This window comes from Melopsittacus undulatus, chromosome 10, assembly GCF_012275295.1.
Source record: "Melopsittacus undulatus isolate bMelUnd1 chromosome 10, bMelUnd1.mat.Z, whole genome shotgun sequence".
Lineage (NCBI taxonomy): Eukaryota > Metazoa > Chordata > Aves > Psittaciformes > Psittaculidae > Melopsittacus > Melopsittacus undulatus.
This window is the reverse complement of record NC_047536.1, coordinates 8,846,635-8,870,611: the sequence shown is the minus strand read 5'-3', so window position 1 is coordinate 8,870,611 and position 23,977 is coordinate 8,846,635. Positions and strand designations below refer to the sequence as shown.

The 23,977-nt window shown below is 50.1% G+C and overlaps 1 protein-coding gene across 2 annotated transcripts in view; it reads right to left on the bottom strand.

Annotated features, from left to right (window-relative positions):
* Window positions 1-23,977, bottom strand: part of STK10 (serine/threonine kinase 10) — a 47,920-nt gene that overhangs the window by 10,354 nt on the left and 13,589 nt on the right. For both annotated transcript variants that reach the window (XM_005142666.3, XM_034067079.1), the window contains exons 3-9: window positions 10,064-10,112; window positions 7,680-7,829; window positions 6,326-6,398; window positions 5,422-5,616; window positions 4,384-4,465; window positions 3,257-3,391; window positions 2,188-2,730 (exon numbers count right to left, since the gene is read on the bottom strand). In XM_005142666.3, coding sequence (XP_005142723.2) covers window positions 2,188-2,730; window positions 3,257-3,391; window positions 4,384-4,465; window positions 5,422-5,616; window positions 6,326-6,398; window positions 7,680-7,829; window positions 10,064-10,112 — 1,227 coding nt within the window. The remainder of the gene's footprint in view (window positions 1-2,187; window positions 2,731-3,256; window positions 3,392-4,383; window positions 4,466-5,421; window positions 5,617-6,325; window positions 6,399-7,679; window positions 7,830-10,063; window positions 10,113-23,977) is intronic.

The following is a 23,977-nucleotide window of genomic DNA, read 5'->3' as shown; positions in this document are numbered from 1 at the left end:
CCGTGAACTCCCAGCACACACACAGGTCAGACCTCAGGAAGTCAAGCTAGGTACTCAAAAGGAGTTTCCTCCAGAAACAGGTGTATCTGAGAAAGCTTGGGTTACCTCTTCAAAACCCTATCCATCTCCTTTGGCCTATGTCTGACCATTTTTTCCTGCCAGCTGCAGCCTCCCAGACTCACCTGTAGATTTCCTATTCCTAATCTTCCTAAGAAAAAAAAAAAAGAAAAAAAGACCTGGATACTTTTTACCAAAGGTTTGGGTTTTGTTTTTTTCTGGACTAAACTATAAGCAACTGGAAAAAAGTCTGGTAATAAAAGGGTCACTTTAACTTTGCAGTTTAGCCTGTGATAAATGCATGTAATAGTCAATGTTTACAGTCAGAAATGGTTTAATTCTTTGCTGCTCCTTCTCTTGCTGTAACCTGCCTGGCACCCTGGGCACAGAACCCAGCAGCACCAGGAACATGAGCATGGGCAGAGCAGGGGAGTTTAACCCCATGAAGCTAAGGCTGGGCAAGGAGCCTGGGTAAGGAGGGAGCAGCACAGCCTGGTGGCCCCCATGCACTCACAGCTCATTGTACAAAGCAGAGGCTTTAGCAGAACATCTTTCCCAGAGCCCTCTAGAAGCATCACTTCTCCAGAACAGCTCTACTTAGATGCTTAAATCCTTGAATGCTTGGAGAAAAGCCATTTGCTTTATTCTGAGCAATACCTCTGACTGGGGCAACTCAAACCGTGACCTAACATGACCATCTCTTTGAGACTTACTCCCTGTAAAACCCAAGAATCCCTTTCCCTTTCTAGGGGAGCAGCTGGGGAGAGCAATTACACGTGTGGCATCATATTCATTTTGGCTGGCCTCAAGGAGACCAGGTAACATGGGAAAGGCAGTGATGAGGGATAAACAGCTAAGCAAGAACATCACACTTCCCTCATTAAGGATCCACATTAATTGCAGGCTCCTGCAGGGGATGCTGGCTCTCATGCTCACAGCAGGAGACAGAAGGGGAGGAAATTTTTGCCAAGAATGGTTTTCTCAGCACGTTTCTATGCCGGGAAGCTATCACTCATGCAGGCAATTGGATAAAGATCTTGTGCAACACGTCACTTTGCCCCCTCAAGTCACACATATTTCTTCTTCTGAAGCTCAGCAAATACCATTCCAGTTATTTTGCCTCTTTCTCCAAGCCATGCTGACCTGGCCAGCTCTGGCTCACAAACATTCTCAGCCTCAAGAAAGCTTCAGCAAAAGCCAAGAAGCCTGGGAAGTCTTCATGCAAGTTACTGCTGACACAAACCAGGCCAGATGTATGGCAGGTTGGAAAAACTAAGAGAGGCAGTAGCCCAGATAAGCTTTCTGCTAGGGCTAGGAGAGCAACAGAGTGATGGGCAATGGATAGCTTAGGAAATCACGTTTTGGGTTTCATACTTGTCCTTGCTCCAGCTGTGTATGACTGCACACATCAGCTGTATGGCACAGTTACTTCATGCTTCTCAAGGACCCAAAATAACTATAGAGCATCAGACTTCAGTGGCCTGAGACAGCAGAGGACACATCCACCTGCAGCAGCTCCACAAAGAGCTTCTCCTTCACTTGAGAACACACCACGTGCCCATGGCATAATTTAACCCAGCAGTATGTGCTGTGCCAGCTGGTGCCCAGCTGGGACAGGCATCCCACAGACAAAGAAAACAAACTGTCAAAGGCTTTCCCTAAAGATGGGCTTCCTCCCTCCTTTCTGCCCCTGTTTGTTTGCAGAGCTCCAAGCCTGGACACTCAAACTGCAAGCATCACTTCCAGCCTTCCCAGCTCTCTGGAATGTAGGCGCATAGGTGTTCTTTAGCATCATGCTAAAGCAAGATTCCCAGACCCTCTGTCCTCTATCAGCCTCTGTCCTCGCCTACTTTACCTGTTCCCCACTTTCAAGCACAGGTCACACATGGGGCAAGTCACTTTCTCCTCCTGTAGTCAAAGCTCAACCCCAAGTAGAGCACAGCATGCTGCTTTCTCAGGAAGGAGTTTAAGGGGCTATGGATGAAGTGTGCATGTGCACAGCCTCTCAAGGGAAGGATCTGGATTTCAGATCTGAATTGTAGGACTTGGCTGAAAAGAGAACCTCAGCACTTTTTAACAGGGGGTTGCTGCTCTTCCTTCTTCACACCCTCTGCCCTCCACACCACTCACCTTCAGGGAGATAGAGCCACTCTCCCTGTTGAGGGACAGGTCAGCAGACAGGGAGATGGTGAGGTCCATACTTTCAGAGGCTGAAGTGCTGCCAGAATCTGAATCCCCTTTGGATCGGCTACCAGGGAACGGAGCTGAAGAATCCAAGTTCCCATTGGCAAGCTTCTCCTCCATTAATGTCTCCAGGTGGCTGCTCTCCGGTCGCTCCACGATGCTCTTCCGCTCCTTGCTGCCTGGCCCGGGCTGCTTCTCCCCTTCCATTGAGTTACTGAGCCGGCCAGGCTGCAAGATGATGTCTGGCTTGCCCTGGGTGGCCGAGGTGGCAGAGCTGGCAAGGGCTTTTGTGGAGTGGTTGCTCTCCAGCTTGTCATTGTCACCGTTTATCCTTTCACAGGAGAGTTTATCGCTTTGTCCATCTGAGCTCTCCTTGCCTGTCCCCACAGGCCCGTTCACTGCCTTGGGCAAGGGAGAATCTGGAGGCTTCTCCCCATCAAAACTCAGCTGACTTGCCTCGGAGGGGTCCCGCTTGTGCTTACCAGGGGGCTGGAAAGACAGCAAAGATATCTGGTGTTGGGTTTTGCACCACTGCTCTAACACAACTGCAAGAGCTGCAAGTCCCCACACTTCAGAGCAAAGTCACAGCTAAAGAGTTACTGGGAGGGATTTTTCCCTTTCAGGACACCTGCCCTGGGATATCTTCCTCCAGGTTTGTGGTCCCAAGGACTGTGGGCACTGGCCAGAAGGAAAGAGCAGACTAGGGAAGCTGCAAAACCTGCAACTTATTAAGAAGCATCCTAGGAGCTTGCTCATCAAACACTTTTTCCTGTAGCTAACTCCACCACGGATTAATCACTGGCCTTTGGTACAGAGGGAGAAGGTTGAAGCATGGCCCCCAACAAAGCTGCCCAGGCAGCCACCAAAAAAGAGCCCCTTTGTGGCCAAGAAACTGCTCCCCCCAGCTCCACCTGATGGGGCCCTCTAAATCAGCTTTTTGGAGCCTAGAGAAGCTGCTGGGCTCTTTCCCTCACCACAGACACAAACTTGCCAGCACGATGCTGGGAGCGCTCACCAAGGCAGACTCCAATGAGTCATCTTCTTCCGCTTCATCCCGACTGTCCTCGATCTCTTCCATCACCTCAGCCTTGGCCTCGGCCACCAGCTCACGCAAGGCACGGTTGCTGGTCACCTTGCTGACGAAGGGATGCTGGAAAGCCAAGCACAACGCACATGTGTGAGGTGGCCACAAAGCAGACTTTGTGAGCTTGCAGCCAAGTGAGCACATGGAGACAGCAATGGCAAGGATCACTTCCTGCTTAGAACAATTGCACAGTCCTAAAGATAAAATTCTTGCCAGTGTCACTATGCTTAACCCCCAGATGAATCAACAGATACATGCTGCAGGTATGAGGCAGAACAAGAACAAGCACAATGCCAAGGTTAAACACCAGCTCTGCACACAGATGCTTAAAGCATGGTGCTCTGTGAAGCTGCTTTATATCAGTGTAACCCAAACAAAAGCACCAGCTGCATTTAAACAAGAGATGTCTCCCCTCTCTGCAAGCAGGCTGAACTCCAGGGTGCAGGTCCAAACCCATAGTGCCACCAGCAACGGGAAAAGAGCCACTCAGGGGGGCAAAGAGAGGGAAAGGTTTGATTGAAATGGAGCTCAAATTCCTCAGCACACACAGTGAAGTGTTTGTGTTGAGCTTCAGCAAAAGGCTGGGGAGTCCCTTGGGTTTGCAGGGACTGTTGCATGCTTCCTCCTGCCAACCACAGCCACTGGGGAAAAGCATCTTCCAGACTCTTGCTATTGTTCTGGAAGTGGACAGGAGGAAAGGAGCTGAATTTGAATCTGGGATCACCAGGTATAATCCAAGCTGGCTGCCACAGGGGTATTTTCAGGCAGTGGGAACCATTTTTATTCTGGCTTTTGGACACAGGGACTCTGCAGTTAGCTCCAAATGGAAAAAACATTGTTGTTGTTTTTTGGAGCATTTCCATGGCTGAAAAGTGCTATGAAATTTCTAAACAAAACAAAAACAACCTGAAACCAGCCTGGGGCCCATCAGCATGTTAGTGGGGTGTTTTAGCTCTCCTCAAGGAGAATGAGGCTGCACACACAAAGGACACTCACAAACCAGGGCAGACACAGACAACAGACACAGACCCAGCCCTGGTTCCCATGCTAGTCCCTACCTCCAGCAGCTGGGCAGCACTGGGCCGGGTCTCTGGGTTCTTGTCCAGCGCCTTCTTTAGGAAGTCTCTGAACTCCAGGGACCTTAAAACACAGTTGTTGGTAAGAAGCTCAGAGAGGGAAAGGCCCTGAACACCACAGGGGTCTGCTCCATCCCTGTGCAGCTTCTGTCCCAGTTTGCAACTGGTAAGAATCATCGTTTCACTCCCAGTGTGGGAAACCCTGTGCTTGGCTATTCTGATTATTTGTAGGAGAATCAGCAGTGTGGCCAAGTGAGGGACTAGATTTTGCCTTACCTATGATGGCAATGGACAGAGGGGCTGAGCATGGGCTCTGTGCCCCGGGGCCAAGGCATAGTTAGGAAAGGACACCAGCAGTTATCCTCAAAAGGGAGCCCAGGGGTGGAGCTGCTTGGACAAGGATGCTCCATAACCCATCCCCACAGCTTCCAGTGCAAAAGGATGGCTGCGAAGGACCAGGAACCCCATAGGAGGGCACCCTCAGCCTGCAAAGCACAGCTCTAATATACAGAGCATGTCCCTGATATTCTCTGCTGCCTGTTCCTGCTGGGTTTTGGTGCTGGGATCCTGCCTGCTACCTGGACTGCTGTAACAATGCTTGCGACTCCAGTTCTCCCAGCACTAATTTACTACTGGCTATTATGCAGTGAGTTTTACCATGATTGAAAGAAAAATCTGCTGGTATGTTTTAAAGGGAGAAGAGACTTTCCAGACTCCAGGAAAGAAATTCTAGAGCTCTCGGCCATCTCCAGGTTTAGAGGAAAATCTGCCTTTCATACAAAACCAGGATGCTTTGAAAGCAGCCAGGACATCACCCTCATTTCAGCAGGGCTGTGGGTGAGCAGCAGCTCCCCCCTTGCTGCCTGCACATCATCACAGTGTCAGCACAGTCAAAGCACAGAACTCTGTTTCTGTATTGGTCCTCAAATTAGACAATACTGCTAGAAAAGACTGGGTTTTTCTCCCTTGAAGCACTGTGGAAGTTGGGAAGCACACACTCTGCTGCCCAAAACCCCTCACCATTTGGAAGGGCAGCTGAGCGTGGGGGGGTCAGACTTGGCAATCTTCAGCAGGACTCTCATGGGGTTGAGCTCATGATGGGGTGGCTCAATCTGGGCCATTTCAATCAGCGTGATTCCCAGAGACCAGATGTCTGCCTTGTAGTCATATGGAGTGTCCTTCATGGTCTCACACATCACCACCTCCGGGGCCATCCTGCAAGGGGCAGAGCAAGGAGCAGAGACGGGGAGGGATGACACCACTGACACAATGTGAGGCTTTGCCACAGCAATTAAATGCTTTAAATAATACACAGCATTCCATAAGATCAGCCTTTCCTCCTAGCTCTGGGATTTAGAAGCAGCAGCATCTTTTCTAAGGGGTCCAACTCCCTCCCTCTTCCGCAGACCAACCAAGACAGCCCATAGCAACCCCCAGGCCATTGACATCTGGCATGGATGTTGCTGCAGACAATAAATTAATCCTCGCTGATGCTGTTCCTTCAGCAAGTCGGGTGATTTAGAGATTGTGTTTCTGGAGCGAGGAGCTGTTCCCATGTGCTTGGAGCTGCTTCAAAGCCCACTCCACCCCCAGGGCCAGGGAGCACACACACGCAAGCACACGTGTGTCCTTCACTCCTCCAAGCCTGCAGCATGGTGGCCCCTCGATAGCTCAGGGCACTGCAACACTGGGCAATGCTCCCACACCACTGAGGCTGCTCACAGCTCCCTTCAGCAAGGGAAACCCTTGCACATGTGGACACTGGCCAAGACTCCTTGTTAAAATCCTCCCATCCGTGCTTGGTAAGGCACTATGGTCCATCACATCCCAAAGGCCATTCGCCCCCTGTTTCTGAGCGAGCCTGGTTTTCAGAAGAGTGAGGCTCCTCATGAACACAGGGTTTCTTAGCAAGCAGGTCACTCACCAGTAAGGGGTGCCAATGAAGGAGTCTCGCTTCTGCAAGGTTTTCATGTTTTTGGCAGACACTCCAAAGTCAGCTGCAAAGAGCAGTAACATTAGACGCTGCAGGAAAACTGAAAGACCCTTCTAAATCAGCACACTTGGCTGAAATGCAGGTTTGAAAGCAAATACACATTTAAAGCAAGAACATGATAAAAAGTGATGCTTCCTCTAAACAGAGCATCAGAAATTAGATTTGCTTTTGAACACATAAGCACCAGGGACCTTCCCCCTCCCATGTGCTGTAAGACAGGGGCATAACAAGTCACCCCTACTGTAACTCAAACCCTACACATCTAGAGGGAAGTTGAGCTCTTTTCCACAAGCAAACAAAAGCAGAGCTGTGGCAGATTACTTTCAGGGCTGCTATTTCAGGGCAAAAAGTCTCATTTTACACCAGAAAAACCAAAGTGCTGTTACATTCTTTCTTTTCCCTTCAGCCCCGCTCACAGCAGTCACTGCGTGATGCCTTTCAATGAGTATGTCCCTTCTATAGAGAGCTTCTGAAGCCAACCAGAACCAAATCAAACTGGTAAGACCTGCAAAGGGTACCAAGCCCACTTCAGGCTACTTTGCTCTCCACATTGCTCCTGATGACCTCTGGAGGAGCTGTTATCCATCTGCACCCTGTTCTTAGCAACATTTCTATCTTCCCAGGCTGACTCCTGGTCTCCATCAGCACCCACAGACACATCCCAAGAGCACCCACAGCTACCAGCACCCCTCATCAGAGTACAAAAGGAGATGTGCATCTTTCTGATCAGTCCCTACAGACAAAGCCACCTTCTCATCCTCCAGCAGGTAGTTGGATGTCAGTTTAACTCAAGTTGCTTGGCAAAGCAACCCTTTGGCAAAACTTCCCCTGTCACCACCAGACCTGCTCTGGAGATAAGATGAATTCTTCCAGCTCCCAGCCATGCCAACTGGCACCCTGCACAGGATGCTCAGCAGGCCAAAAAGCATAAAAGTTGAGTTCAAAGAAGGATTAAAATGTTCACAAAGGGAACATCCATGAAGAGCATGACCACAGCTGTGGCTCAGTGAGGCTTAGTACCCAGCCGGGAGCTAAGCACAGCACACAGATCAACAGCTGACTGAGCCTTGCACCTTCTGCCTCAGCTCATCAGCAGCGAAGTAGCTGATGTCCCATAGGCAGGGCAGAAGGCAGAGGGCATCCCTTGATCTGCCCCATGCTTGGGTATAACTGAACACTACCATCCAGCTCCCAGCAGCACATGGCTGTCATTAATGTAGCGTGAAATGGTCCCAAGCAGCTCTCCCATTGAACACTTGCTGTGCTCCTGTGCAGCCCAGCTCACCGAGCTTGATGTCCCCGTCCTGGGTGAGGAGCACGTTGCCTGCCTTCAGGTCACGGTGGATGATCTTCTTGCTGTGGAGGTAATGGAGGGCTTCCAACATCTGGCGGCAAATCACTTGAATCTGAGGTTCAGTCAGGCCCCGGTCCAGCTCTATGGGGAGGAGGGAGCTGTTAAACAGGGCAGGGATTGGAGCAAAGCTCCACACAAGCAGCAGGAAGGCACTTCCTACCCAGTAGACCATTTAAAAACCACTGTCCATGTGTCAAAGTCATGGGAGACCAATGCAAATCAGCTTGTTAAGGTAATCTATTCCCTAAGCCAGCACTCAGCGCAATGCCTGCCTGCCTGAGGCTGCTGGTTTATAGCTCCCTCCGAGGGATGCTTGGCTGAGGCGTCTGGCCCAGGAATAGCGGATAAGGAGCATGAGAGGGGCAGCCAGGCATGCCTGCAACAGGGGTCTGAACTGTAAGTACCCTGCCAATTTGGAAAACTGGTCCCTGCAGACAAGCTGGGTCATGCCCAATGTGGGGATGCTGCTGCTGGGAGGAGGGAGGTGAACTTGGCTGTGGGCAGCAGTAGGGCCAGACACAGGTGTGAAAAATCAGCAGCTTCATATGCAGCTGTGGTGTCATCCCCTAAGGAGCTACCCTTGCCATGGAGATGCAGCATATCTCCCTGTACATATGAGGGGCACGCTACTTCCCAAAGCAACAAGCAATGAGAGTCTTGTTCATATTATCCCTGTCCACTGCTTTGAGCTGGTTTTTCAGGTAGCACCAGACACCAGCCAGCAGTTTGTACCCTGCAGTCTGTCCCTATTTCTGAAGCCACTGGTGTGAGCTCCCTGCTGCGCTCTGCCCAGCTGCCTTCACCACCCAAGACTGCTTTCCAAAGTGACAGCCCTGCAAACCATCAAACTTCCAGATGGTTAGCATCATCTGAGCTTCCCTCCCTCCCTTTGCAGAGCAGATCCCTCCTCCAGCACAGCAGACCAAGCCTCAGACACTCCAGCCGCCCAAACTACACAGCCAGGATGAGGGCTGATGGATGGACCTTAGCAACTGGGACAGATGCTTAACCACAGGCTGGGGGATGCTGGGGCAGCCACTTTGTTCCTCCTCTTCCTAACCAAGATCTCCCTTGCTCTGGGGGAAGCTGCTGCTTTGCACTCTCCCTGGAGCATCTGGCACAAGTGAGGTGCAACAGGTTTTGTACAAAAGATTTCAAAGGCAAGCACCAGTTGCTGGTGGTGATGGGGAGGTGGAATAATGCTGGGAGCATTCTTGGGCTCCTTCTCAGAGCTCCTCCTGCTCCTCATTCAGAGGGTGACAGCACTACAGGCAGGTCACTTGCTCATGGTTTTCTTTCTTCCCCCTTCCCAGGTCCTCCAGAGACTGACTGCCCCAGACACAGCCCCATGGATGCTCAGGGGGATTTTCATGTCCCAAGAGGCAGGGCAGCCCTCCCGAGGTTTTCCAGGGAGAAAGCATCATTTCATCTAGCACTTCGTAACAGGTACTTTTTGATGCAGTGATTTGGGTCTGCTTTAAAGAATTTCCTAAAGGGTGCACTAAGTTTCAGGGCTGAATCAAAAATGACAAATTTTGTCCATACTTTCCCTGGAAATAAAAAGAAAGTGAGGACTTTGGAAATATCAGAGCTGAAAAGGAATAACCCCTGGGGAGAAGCAGCTCTGCCCCAGGGGCTCCAGGCAGGAAGATGTCAGAACACCACGTTCACCGTGTAGATGGGATGTCACTGCCCCTAGGGTCCATAACTGCCCTGGCACAGAGGGGCTGTGGCACCAGCCAGGGCTGCTCTGGGGAACAGTTGCACACTCCCAGTCCCAGGAGCTCTATGTGGAAGGGAGGAGTTAAAAATGGGAAGATTCCTGGAATTTCTGCACACTGCAGTTTATTCGGACACTGTTGCTTCACCAGATGACCGATGCCATATGGAGAAGTCAGCAAGGAGATCCTGGGAGATTCATCACAACAGATTAAACATCTCAGCCCTGCTGCTCTTCCCAGGAAGCTGTGGGAACAAGATCCCAAGACCCAGTGCCTCAGATACATATTTAAAGCCATCTTTCCCCTCCAGCCAGACTCTCCCTTCTCCCTATGCCTTGTGATCTGCTGATGCCAGCAGCATTTAAATCACAAAAGGACATCAAAGTAGCTCAAGAAACACTCCAGGGCTGCCACACCTTCTACACCAGGTATGAAAAATAGACAAGCTCATGGGAGAGAAACAGCTGGAGAAGCTGGGACACCCACATCCACCATCCATCCATCCACAGGTTGAAAGCATGTCAGAAGGCTGGAAATGCCTTCAGGGCATCCCCCAAGCACGGAAAGGAGCCCAGCAGGGCACACTGCACTCACCCAGCATGGTGGCATCCACCGCCCCGCCTGGGCAGAACTCAATCATGATCTGGGGAAACAAAGACAGAGGAATTAAACTCAGGTCCACATCTCTCTGAGCAAAGCTCACTGGGTAGGGAAGAGGAGACAAAAGCATTGGGTTTTTCTTTCCCACATGGCAAAGCTGCTCCTTTGCCCCACACAGGGATGCAGAGGCTTCTGTGCTCCTCAGGGTACATCCTCCCAGGCATCCCCAGCACCAACAATCACCCAAGCCCTGTGGCAGGATCCAGCACATTGCCCCCAGCAGCCGTCTTGGAGGGGCAAGACTGTCCCCATCACTGCAACACCCCCAGCACCATGCCTGGCCCTGTACCTGGACACGCACCCTGAGCAGTCAGCTTCAGCTTCACTTCCTCGCTGTTTACATCTCTTCCCATTGCATTTTGGAGCGAGGGCTGCTCCAGAGAGCAGCCTTGCCAACAGGATGAGATAGCTGTCATAGCTGGGAGCTGACGTGGCCGCGAGAAATCAGGCAGGGTTTTCTTTGGCAAATGAAACATGGGGAGGGCTGGCAAGTCTTAATTTTGTTTTAACTTTGTTTTTTTTCCTGCCCCCATTGCTCCATAGTTCATTGCTCTCCTGATTCTGAGCTATTTGAGGAGAAACTATGTCAATAAAGAGGTTGGGTACATTCGCCAGATTGATGCTGTTTCTCTCCCAGTGACATGCACAGAATCCTGGCAGTCCCGCCTGGTCCCTGCTGTCCCCCCACTGATCCTCTCTACCTTCACCTCTGCAAAAACTCAGCCAGAGCCCAGGTCGGGGCTCGGTACCATCCACAGCTCCCCACTGCCCTCAGGGCAGGCTGCTCAGATGAACAGATTAACATCTCAAGCAGCCAGTGTTACAAGATAGAAGAGATGCTTCACCTCCCCAACAAGCTCTTCTCCTTGTCGAGGTGACACAGGGCCATGTACCAGAGACATGAAATGCCAGAGTTTATTTTGAGGACAGCAACTGAGCAAACCAAAGGCAGTGTTTACCAGCACAGCTCTCTAAGCCCTTCAAGTGGAAGTCATGTGCAGTGCTAAGCACTGGACCAGGAGCCAAGGTTCAAGCTCCCTCTTTCCCATGGTGTAAGCCTACAACTCCAGGCAAAACACATCCCACCCTTTGGATCTGAAGTTCCTACACATGGACAAGAGAAATGCTACTATCAACTGGGACCACATTGCAAGACACAACTGCTTTGTTTTGGTGGAGAAGAGGGAGCACGACCAGGCAGAACTGCTCTACAAGAATTGGCCCAGGAACAAGAGTCAGAAGGGAGACAATGCTGAGAAACCCAGGCAGGTTGGGCAGCATGACAGAGGCACTGTTGGAGGAAGTGGGGAAGAATAAACCCAGAGGCCAGGGCTGGGGAAGCATTTGAAGCAGGCAGATGGAGAGAAGCAACTGGAAGACATTTAAACCATTGGCAAACCAGGACAACAAATCTGTGCTGACTCTGGTTTGCTGAGGCTGCAGAAAGACAGTGCAGATCTATCCCATGAAGTCTGACTGTCACACCTCTGCACTGCTCCAGCCAACAGAAAATCTGCCCTACAAATGATCCTGTCTCATCACTGAATCACAGTACAAGGGATTTTTCCATCTCACATGAGTAAACCTTTCCTGCTCCTGCCGATCCAGGCACCTCAGGAACTCACCTGCTCAAAGAGGATGCCCTCCAGATTCAAGCAACAACCAGTCAGTACAGAAAGCCCAAGGGAAAGCTTGGCTGTGCTACCAGGCTCAGCTCTCCAGCTTAAACAGACCCAAAACCTAACAAAACCCATCTCAAATCATCTGCTAAAGTGGCTTTAGGTGCTTTCAGTGATAATGCTCAGCAAGCAGCTTTACAGGCTCTGCCTGTGTCCCCCAGTTAAAGAAAGTCCCCTGGCACCTCACACAGCCCCTCCTGCACAGCCTCCAGACTGAGAACCGTGATTCTCATTCTGAGGGGTGAGACACACACAGAGCAGCCAGGTGGGGACAGCCACATCCACAGCCTCCCAGGAGCCTCCACGTGTAGATGCTGTGCCAAGGTCTCCTACCAGGGGCATGGCTGGCACAGCCCAATGTGCTCTGGTCAGACACACTGAGATTTGAAATGAGGAAGGGTCCACCACAAGCAGCCTGACTCTGAATCCGTGTGGGGTGAACTTCATCTCAAAGTTTCATTTGGGTTTGCAGTCTAGCAATGAGAAAATTAGGGAAATCAGTCCATCTGAACCAGCATGACTGTGTATGTTTATGCAGGCACAGCAGGCTGCAAGCCAGGCGCTGGGAATATGGGAAACATGGAAAACTTACAAATATGCATTTTCAACAAGGGCAGAGATGCCAAAGAATAATTACGGGTGCGGCCAGATTGTCTGAGCATCCAAAAACCTAATGGGCTGGTTTCAGCCCAGAAAACCTGATTTAAACAAATGCAACTGGCAATCCTGTAGCTCATACACCACAAACACACTTCCTTCCAGGAGCAAGGCCTGCCTGAAAAGCATTTTACCACTGGAGCAGGTAGGAAGGCAGCAGCAGCTCACAGAGCAGAGGCTGTGCAGCGGGCCTGACACCCTGGGGTGGGCAGCCTGCCACTCTGGCTGCGATGAGGAATGAGTTGGGAGGATCCGAGAACAGAGCTGTTGAACAAGAGCCTGTGCATCTGTGCAGTCAGGGCTTAAGACTGTTTCCATGTGCTTTGGTATATGGGCTGACTACTGGTGTCCCCAAACCACAGCAGGAGCAGTAACTGCTCTGGCGAGAGTCAATCTCAGCTCTGCACTCCACCTCTCTACACCTCACTGGGCTGCTGCCCATGTTGTAATCTGCTGTCCCCAGCAATCCCCCTGTGACCTGCAAGACCTGGGACCCAGCACAGGGCTAGCTGAGCCACAGCAGCACTGCAAAACAGAGGTTTCACACACCCAGGCCCAAAAAAGCTCCTGCAGCCTTGGGAACCAATATAGGAAAACCAGGGGTCTCTGCCCCACCGTTGACAGCCTGAAAATGCCTCCTTCAAAGCTAAGCTGGGGTAGCACCTACACCTCATCCTCCTCCTTCTGCTCGGGGTCCAGGCAAGGGGGGGTCTGAGCACGCTGCGGGGTCTGCAACGAGCAGCCTGGAACAGGGCTGGAGCAAACATCCTGTTTATAATGATTTCCTCTGCACAAGAAATCCAGGGACTTCCTTGCCGCAGGCTGCCCAGCTCCTCTGCTGCACTGGGCTGCTGCGGGGGGGACACACAGCAGCAACAGCAGTTCTCCCTCCTGCTGCCATCTCCAAGCTGTCATAACCCCAGGGATCAAGCACTGTCGGCATTCTAGTTTTCACAGTCCCTAGGCAGTTGTAACCGCACCTCGCAGGCACATCCGAATTCACCACTAGCTCCCATCACTGGGCTGTGTGAGCAGCACGACCCTCCACCACTGCCAGGTCCCCATGGTCTCAGCTCCAGCATCACAGCCAAAGAAACCCAGCCAGTATGCCGGGCTCATTCGCAGCTCCATAAGGATGCATGAGCTGCATGCATGGGAACAGATTTGGGCAGCTGGTTTATAGACAGAAAAAGGAATCCACTCCCACTACCTCTCAAAACCTTTGTGCCACAGTTTGGGAACTGATATATATATATTTTTAAATTTTATAAAGATATATTTAATTATATATTTTAATTATATATATATTTTAAAAGGACCCTTTTCTTCTATACCTTTAGTGAAACAGCTGAATAAAGAGGTCTGCAAGCAGAAGCCACATAATCTTTCCCTTTCAAGAAACTTTTGCATGGGTAAAATGAAACACAAGCTTAAATCTGAAAGCAAAAGTCCACTCGAGTTAAAAAGCTTTGCTGGTGACCTTGATTTTTCCCAGTGGCTCAACCTAATCCTGCCTTTAGGCACAGCAGGATCTGGAAGCATTTTGTAGCCAAAGTGGAAGCAGGGAATGCAGAGGGGGCTGGGGCTGTTTTCTGAGCTGCTCAAGTAATAAGTGACTGCCCGGGAGGAGAGGAAGCAGGGTCCAGTGAGCCTAGGGCTGCCCAGAACAAATAGACATACATATGTATGAAACAGCTAAATTAAGGGCTCTTAAAGATACAGGTCTTCACGTTGTACCTGAGGGAGGGAGCACCATGTATTATGAGAAAGCATTAGAGGACCTTGCAGCTCAAGACAGCAGATTGGACACTGTGCCAGGAGAAACCCTCCAGCACCTCAGAGGAGGCAAGGGCTGGAGGGACACCAACCCTGAAAACAAGCTTAGTATGGATTACAGCCCAGGGCAGCTTCTGGGGCTGACAAACCAAAAGCAGCATCTCCTGCCCAGGTACCAAAGGCCTCCCAGGTAGGTCTGAGATCCTGCTCCTCACTCCTGCTGCCCCGGGGAGGACCAGTCCTGTCCCCTGGGTGTGTCTGAACCCTTGGAACTTCCTATACTAAAAAAGGAATAAACAAATAATAATAATAATAAAAACCTTATCTTGAAAGGTATTTTTACCAAGCACTGCGCAGTTGCCAAGGGTGGAACAGCTGATGTCCCTGACCTGAGGTTTGCAATTGAAGCCCAATTAAGAGGAGAGGACCCACCCTCGGCCAGCTCTTACTCATCCAATTGGCATGTCAGAGGGCAGAGGCCCACGAACTGTTCCCTCTGCAGCAGCACTGGAGAAATGCCTCTTCCAGTCCAAAAGGGAGAGGAGGGGAGAAGAGGAAAAGCCATGAGCTGGGAAAGCTGCGGCTGCTCATCTCAGTGCTTGTGACCTTGGGCAGCCAGGCATTTCCCATGAGTGCAGCAGGCTGCCCAGGGAGGCCACCAGGTCCCATAGGATGGAGGAGCCCTTGGCTGGCAGCCCAGTTGCTCCCAAGTCACTGGAAGTGGTGGGTGCCTGCAGGCTTTTCCTGTGGCGGCTGCTGTTGCAGTTGCACACTGAACAGTCCAATTGCTCTGGAGGCATAGTGGTGCTCCAGAGCATCATGCCATTACTACACAGATGCACACCATGCTAAGCACTGTAATCATCCAGCAACCTCCCTTCTCACTGAGCCCTGAGCATCAGGTCCAGCGGGAACAGGAGGCTGCCTGTGTCCCCAGGATCTGCCTGCTGCCAGATCCACCCTCCTTGGCCCAAAACCTGCTTCAAAACTGAAGTACTTCAGCAATTTCCTCTTCTAATCTGCAGCACAGGGTTTCATTTTGCTTCTTCAAGCAGCTGCCTGCTATCGGGGAGAAAACAACCAGTAGCATCCTGCTGCGGTGGCAGCCTCCATCACTTACATACACCCTCATGGCCATGCCACGCTCATGGGGCAGCTTACAAGCATCCTTGTCACCCACAGTGGAAAGCGCCCTGCAGCACAGCCACAAGCTCTCCTGGCTTGTATCAGCACGGAGAGACTGGGGAGATAAGTAAATGTGGTGAAGTAAACTGTGCTCCATTTAGAGTAGCTGGTGAAGAGAAATGCTCTCCAGGTTGCGTCCTTGCCAGCATCACAAGTGCCAGTTCAGTGCAGTCATGGTGGGCTGCAGGAGAAAAAGGGGGGAAGAAACCCCCTTTAGATGAACTTTACAAAGCTGCTTTTTAGGCTACAGCAAGAGAACAGGCCCTGCTTTTCTGTAGGGGATTACCCAAAGGGGGAAGTTCAGGTCCTCCTCCCACCACAGCAGAACTGCGAGGTGAGAAGGCAGCGGAGGCATCACTGTGAGGCAGCACCACCGCTGGTGCAACCACAAGGCATGAACCGCTCCCGGCATTTCAACAAACGGCCACATTGAGTAACAGCTGTTGCCACTGCAGCTGCAGAGCCCTTCCCCTCTCCCTGCCAGCCCCAACAGTGGGACACAGGCAGGTCGGTCCCTACAGCAGAGCCCCGGGGGACAGCTCAACAGCCTCCCTGCACCATGGCCACTAAGGGCAAAGGCTTTGGCCACAAACTCCAGAGTCACCCTTCCATGGTTAGAAACAGACCCAGCACAGCAAACACACAGGCAGGGTCCTGGACACTGATGGCACAAGAGACCTCGCATCCCCTTCCCGGCACCATGGGACGAGCACTGCTGTGTGCTGCCCCAACCACCAGAACACTTCCTCACTTCCTAGTTTCATAGGGGCCAAAGCCTTCCTTCCCAGGTCAGGACCAGGAGTCCTGGAGGCCCCTCATGTATCCCACACTATGGCATCTGTAGCATAGGAAGACTCTCCTGGCATCACATGTAATGGGAGAAGCAGGAGAAGCATAAGGAAGCTGTCTAGACCTTCCAAGGACAGGGTATGGAGGAGTCACAGCAAGGCAGGTCTCTTTTCCCAGCATCTGAATCATACACTGTGGGTGAGACAGGCTCCTTCCCAAGCCCTGCAGGAGCAGCAGGAAGCTGAAAGCCCAGACAGTCTCCAAGGCCTTTGGTCTCAACTTAGAGGCAGCGCAGGTCCAGGAAAGCATCTTACTACAGCCCTGAGTTGTGGTTCTAGAACAGCAGAAAGTTTCCTGCCCTGTTACCTGCAGTGGGCATTCATCAGCTACTGAACACCAGCTTTCCCATCCTGTTCTTCAGTATCCAACTCACCCAGCAGCCTGCTGGTGGCTATCCCTCACTGCTGCTTAGCCCCGTAATACATATGGCATGGAAAATACTGACATAGACAACAACCAGCTCTGTTGTCAAACTCTGCATGTTACTGTAGCACCAAGAGGACTTGGATAAGGTCAGAAGCATCTGTAGCAGGGGCTGAGATTTACAAAAAGTCCATAGTGGGGACAGCCCTGGTCCAGCCATACTGGCTGCAGCAAAGATGAAGTGTTGCACAAAGAACACATATGGTCATTTATCCAAAAGCACACAGGCAAATGATGGATCCAGATCTCAAGCTCTACCCTAAGACCACTCTGTGCCAGAGTCACATAAGCAAAGCCCACTCCCACAGGCAAAGCAGGCACCTGGGATGCAGACAGCAACCTCCATGTGTACCCAGAGATCCCAGAACTGCCTCCACAGCCCAGTTACGGTTTGGACACATGGCAAGACCCCCATGAAAAGCTTGTATCCTGCCCCATTATCTGTCCAAGCTCCCACCTGCACCTAACCCCCAAGCACAGGGTGAAATATCAATAGCTCCATGACTTGTTCCTCCAAGCCCATCATGCCCCTTGGGCTGATGGGTTAAGCCCATCCTCATGCCTCCAACAAAATCTCTGTATGCATTTCTACCTCCCAGGGCTGAGAAAGGGGCTTCAGCTTCTGAGTGACACAAACCCCAGAGGACAGAGCTATTATTCGCTGGTGGGAAGAACACAGGGATATATTTAGGCACAGAAACCACATTTAGCCACGGTCAAGGGGCATGTCCTTTACTCCATCTGCTTGACATCTGAACCCGAGTTCTGGTGGTTAATGGTGAAGCTATGCTGTCCAGCTGGCTGCAAGAGGAGATAGGCAATACCATCAGCCCTCCCAGGAGAAACTCCCCTCTGTCCCCCATAGCATGGAGGCATGCAGGACCACAGGGGCTGGTTTTGGGGAGCACCTCCTTGGAATCAAGTGCTGTGCTGACCAGTGATGTTGTTTGCAAGCATGCTGAGCCCCCCGTTATCTTGGCCAGCCTGCCCTGCTCTGACTGAAGTCCAAGGAGCAAGTTTACATTACGGAGGAGAGGGAGGAGGTGGATCACATTCCTACACCTACGTAACTTGGCACTTTCCCCACCACCCTCCTGCCCAACACTTTTCGCCCATCACATGCAAAAGGGCTGTAAGAAAAGGGAGAACAGATTACACCAGTGTTGCTCATAAGACAAATGATGATTCAAAGCAAGGCTGAGCTGCTCTAGCTATTTGCTGGGGGCTGGCTGAAGATAGGGCAAGACACTACAGCAGTCTGCTATACACTGAGGACACACACAGCCCTTCCCAACCTCACTTCTAGAGCCCCATGAGGCCACCAACACAAGAGGGGCCAGTACCCAAGAACCATCGGCACTTGCAAAAGCCACCAGGTCCATGCTCCCCTCTGCTACAGCAGCCCTCAGCACACACTGGAGAGGCCATAAAACAATACAGAACTCACCAGAAGCCTCTGTGCTGCTACAGCAGAGCACAAATGTCAACAGCTTGCCTGACATGACAAGCATGCTGTAGGTGGAAGCGAAATAATTAGCTCTCTGTACGAGAGTGCTCCAAGCTTGCCAATTTTCCCTGCAGACAAGGGCACCATTCAAAGACTTCAAATATAATGAACTTTTTCTCCCCCCTTTTCTGAACAAAATAACCTACAGAGAAAAAAATATCTGAAATTTAAAAAAGGTCTGTCCCCATAACAAGTGGGGGAAAGAAGATGCAGGGCAGCAAGTGAGGAAAGCCAAGGCTTATGGGGTTTCAGAGCACAAAAGCTTTATCAAGAACAAAGTCAAACGACACTGTATATTCCTGTTTAAATGCAGAGCTCCCTGCTGATCACAGAGAGACTGGGGATGAGGTCTTCACATGAACATCATTCTGAGATGACAAAACATTTCCTTGAACTACCCCCTCAGGTTGGCAGAAATATTCCCATTCCTACCAAAATTTTGGCAGAACAAATCAAAATTCCTTTTAGCTTAACAAAATGGTTTTGACATTGCAAAAAGCATCCTTCCCTTGCTAGAATCACACAGGGCAATCCGCTTCTTTTGACAAAGGCTGATACCTGACCCTTTTGAATTCACCATCCAGACTCACTAACCAGCATCTCACGGGGAAGAGAATTCAAGTACACCCATGGCCAGGGAACATAAACAGCTACGAGCTGCAGAGCAGAGAGGGTCAGCACGGCTGTGACCAGTCAGTGGTGCCTGGATGCTGAGTGGTGCAGGAAGGGTTAATTACAACATGCTCAGGCTTCTTCATGAGCTCTCCTTTCAGTGCTTGGACTCAGCCTCATGCTCTATGGACCAGGACACAGGGACATTGGGAGGAAGGCCAGCAGTCTTGTTTGCTATAGAAACCAGAAAAACACCCAGGCAATGGCTCCCTGCCCGGGCATGGGGCAAAGCCTTTGCTGCTTGGAGGGCTTGGACTGGGATCTCCTTCTCTCACCAAGTTAATCAGCATTTAGAGGCCACTTGGTTCACACGAGCATTTGTTACTGGATGGACAGCAAAACATTGAAAATCCTTTCAAATCTAAATAGCTAAAAGGAACAAGTTGCTTCTCCAGTGGGAAGATTTACTAACCTCAAGTGTCCCAAGCTTGTGCCAGCATCTGAAATACATGATGCATTTCAGAGGGGCAGAGCTCACTGCTGGAGTCTGCTCCAGCTCAGAGCTGGAGTTTGACCCAGGACAAGTTTCCTGATGTCTTTTATTATTAACAGCCAGCAGTTCCAACACAGCCTCAAAGCCTCACCTGCCCACAAGGACAACTCATTGAAGGGGTGGCAAAGGACTTGATAAGTTTTCTACTCATGCCTGGTATCTCCTTAGAAACAACTATTTGTTCTGACCATCCCCAAATTCACAACACAAGTGGATGGATCCAGCACACAAGATGCTATTTAACTGTTTCAGTGAGGGCTTTGAAGTCAGTGGATATCACCCCAAGTCATGAATCTGAGCAAGGCCATCCATTCCTCCCAGATGACAGCTTTCAGGCTATATCTGAAATAAAGAACTTTAAGCCTGCAATCTATTGCGTATTCCAGGACATAGGCTGAAGCTAGGTTTCAAGGCTCTGTGTCTCTTAGATATAGGTAGTTCATAAGTATTCATCTATATGCAAACACCATTCCTCAGCATTTCCCTGGGTAAGCTGGCCAAGTGGGAACATGGCTTATTGCAATACATTTCTAACCAAAGTTTTAAAGTGTTTTGAAAGCTGATTTGCCTATGGGCTTCTTGTCTGCTGCCTTCTTTTCATAAAACTATAGCTTCATGGTTATAACCCCGGACTGGGATTCAGCACATAAGACTTATTCCCAAGTACCATTTACCTGCTGGGTAAACTTTAGGCAAATTCTTGTCTGTACCTCCACTCCCCCTTCTAAAAACCAGGATAATGACACCAGGTCTCTTTTATAAAACATTCCATGGAGTATAGATGACAAGGGTATGTAATCCCAAGGCATTATTATTGCTTCAATAACCTTGTCTTGTAACATTACCCTCTATAAAGGATGGTAGACAAAAGGCTTCTATTCTAGTCTGCATTGTCATGTTATTACCTGTAGAAGAAGTGCTCTTGAACTCGGCTGGGCTATGGTAATTTGCCTGCTGCATAAGTCATTCTTGATGGTTGATCAAAATCACTCCAATTCCACCATTGCTTTAAGGGAAAGCCCCAGTTTTACCCAGAAATAGCAGTTCCAGTGACTTGCCAGGGACCTGAATGCTAAAGCTCACGTTCACAAACCAAAGCAGATGTGTTGGTCTCATGCAACCTACTGCCCAACTTTACAGCAGAGAGGAGGGCAGAAGAAGACTTAGACCTCTGTGCTTATCCTGCAGCTGTCCATGGGTACCAGAGCACAGCCTGGCCAGCAACACAGCACTGTGTGCTCTCGGGGGCTCTCAGGATACAGCCAAACCTGGCATGGATTTAGGTTTCTGCAGCTGAGAGAAAGGAGGAATAGAACAGAAAGGGTTTCTCCTCCAGGACACTGGTTAGATGTTTAACAAAGCTCACTTTGTTTTGATGGGTCTCTCCTTCACTATGCTCAAGCACTACATGCAGCTTGACACTCGGAAACCGCAGAGGACCATTCAAACACTTCAGGGGGACATTTGGTACAAAGCTTCAGGAGCGTGAGGCCAAGCAGGAAGGGCCAGTTTAGACTGCAGCTCTCCTGCCAAGTTAAATTTTAAAGGGACCTGAATAGCCCTTGGATACCTTGGGGACAGATGACTGAGAAGCTTGGAGAGTCCTGGCTTGGAACAGCATTCATGTGAAGGGTCCCCTGTGGGCATCCAGCCCCAGCTCAGGCTGCTCTCCCTGCAACCTTCCTCTGCTAAGGAAAACCTTAGGGAACCTGACTGGGTTATCAGCTTTCTTTATTGTTTGTTTTAAAGAAAAGGTATTTCCAACTTGAGGATTAAAAGCTGCAGATGCTTTACATAGCCCAGCAGTCTAGTGCATGGGATAATGAACATTTCTTTACGATACAGGATTTTCAAGAATGCCCAAATCTCCAGTCAACATCCATATCAAAGGGGTAGCAATCCAAACCATCCCTGGCTGAACAGGTCAGAGCCTGCCCACAGAAAATGCAAAAGGCTTTTTTTTAAGGGAAGTACAAAGACTACCTACACAAAGCTGGTGTCTATCTGCAAGCTCTACGAGTTACATACCCACACAGTGGGCTGGTGAGAAGAAACTCTTAAGCTGATTAAATTAACCATCCCCAAAATGCTCTGGCAAGGCAGGGTTACCTGCATGGTGCAGTGGTTTTTGCTTTGATCTCCAGGAAATGTCTGTTTATTCAAAACCCATTTGCTATAGCAACCACAGTTTATAGAAAAGGAGGGAGGGGGAACAGAATTCCCCTGTGCTTTGCTAGGGAAGTTGTACCACCACTGACAGAGTCTTGTGGTTAAATACCTGGGGCCAACTGACATTACAACTAATTTCCAGAGCAACTTGCAAACCCAAGGAGCATTGACAGGATCCTGCAGGAGAAATCATGGGTTTTCTGTCTGTCCTGGGTTCAGCAGTAGCAGTCATTTTTTCTCCTTCTTAGTAGCTGGTGCAGTGCTGTGGTTTTCACTTTCGGCTTGGGAACAGCGCTGATAACACCAATGTTTTTAGTTACTGCTCAAATGTTTGGTTTGACCAATGACTTTCTGAGTCTCATGCTCTGCCAGGGAGGAGAGGAAGCCAGAAAGAAGCAGAGACAGAACACCTGACCCAAACTAGCCAAAGAGGTATTTGATACCACAGTGTCATGCCCAGGATGTAACTGAGAGTTACCTGGAAGGGCTAGCTCACTACTTGGTCAGGCTGGGTATCAATGGCTGGTATCATATTCTCTTCCCTTGTTATTTCCCTTATCATTACAATTATTGATGGTAGCAGTCATGGTTTGTGTTATACCTTAGTTACTGGGCTGTTCTTATCTCAACCCCTGGGAGTTACATTCTTTCAGTTCTCCGCCCTGTCCCTCTGGAATCTGGGGGATGGCAGGAAGAAAGTGGGTGAGTGAGCAAGAGGGCTGCGTGGCTGACACTGCCCCACTCATCAGTGTGTTGGCTGTCTGATGGAGACGTGCACCATCTCCCCAGAGCAGAGATCTCCCACAGGAAAGCTGGGGCTCATCACTCCAAAGGAGAACCTCATCCCCAGTCATCTTATTGTCTTACTGCTCCTGTGTCTGCAAGACGGGACACTTGGAAGCAGCAGAGATACTCAGAAGCAGGAGATCAAAAGTTCCTCCCTTCCTTTGAGGTCTCAGTCTTTGTGTTGTTTTGGAAGGGGGAAAAAAAACCAAACCAAAACAACCAACAAACCACACAGCCCTCAAGAGGGTCACAACACACAAGATCTGTTGTTTTTCTTTCTCACGTACTAATAATTATCAATGTAAATCCAGCACCACTGATTCCAAGCAACCAAACCCCATACCTTAGACACATTCATCAGTTACAAAATAGCTTTAAAAGGGTTCCTTTTTTACAGCTGCATGTATACTGGGTGAGGAGGGTTTGCCTTTGTGTTTCCACACTTCTTCAGAAAAAGGACTGTAAGATGTGGCCCAGCCACAGGACTCAAACCAGATTCTTTTTTGTTTAATAGCATGAGATTCTCAGCTTTCCTTTGCTGCCCCCATTTCCAGCAGCTGGGATTTATGCAAAACAACATCAAATGCCACAGGGCTTATAATAAAAATCAAATAAAATCATGAAAACTCCTGCCACTGCAGTTTTGCCATCCCTGGGCTGCTTTCAACCAGCACAAGACTGCTTGGCCTCTGCCGTGAGCAAAGAGAATATGAAGGGGGAACAGAATGAGACAGCATCTCTGACGTAAGGGCACAGCATATCTGCAGTGCATTTATATGCTGAGGAAGATCATGCTGGATGCTGTAATCTCACCAGTTATATCCCTGAGAACTCACTGGGTTCCTCCAAACCCTTGCCTGTGGTTCACACTAGGCTTCTGCTCTGCCCTGTGTGAGAGCTGAGGTTCTTCAGTTTGATGCTGACCAGGTATAAAAGCATAAGGAATTTGCTGGTTTGTGCTTTCATTTCAGTGCTACGGATTCCAAAGCAGCTGCTGTGGGTTAAGCAACTTCCCTTTGCACAGAAATGTTTTCTGCTCCATAAACACTGCATGTCACCTTCTGGTTACTGAAGCACAAAGCCAAACCCTGGCACAGTGGAGCTTCAAGGCCCCAACACAGCTCAGGGGGACAAGGACACTTCTGCAGCAGCAGCCACCACTGAAAAACAGGTTTCCTCACATATTTTCCTTGTTAGTTGAAGAGTCAGAGAACAGTCAACAAGGGCTGATTTAGCAACAGCCCTTCCCAGCGCTGAGCCCCTCTGTGCTGTTGGCTCAGACTGCTTGCGGCACAGACCAAGCTGTAAATTACTCAAAGCCAAAGAGCTCCTGCCATCCAGGAGACTGGGCACATCTGGACCCCTTGCCAGCCTGTCTGCATGATCCCACTCCTGCCCCTGTGTCACTTTGAACATTGTCTCTCCACACCAGGCTACAAGGACAAGGAAACCACAGGGAATTGCTGACCAGACACGCACTCACAGCACACACTCAAAGCCTGAGCCACATGAAGCCAAAAGTGCAGCACAGTCCATGCACCCATCAAATGGACCATTTGCAAACGGTCCTGGAAAACACTGGCTAAAGCAACCACACAAAGAAATGGGCATGGGATATGGACAAGACAAGGAAAGATGGTGTTACATTTGGA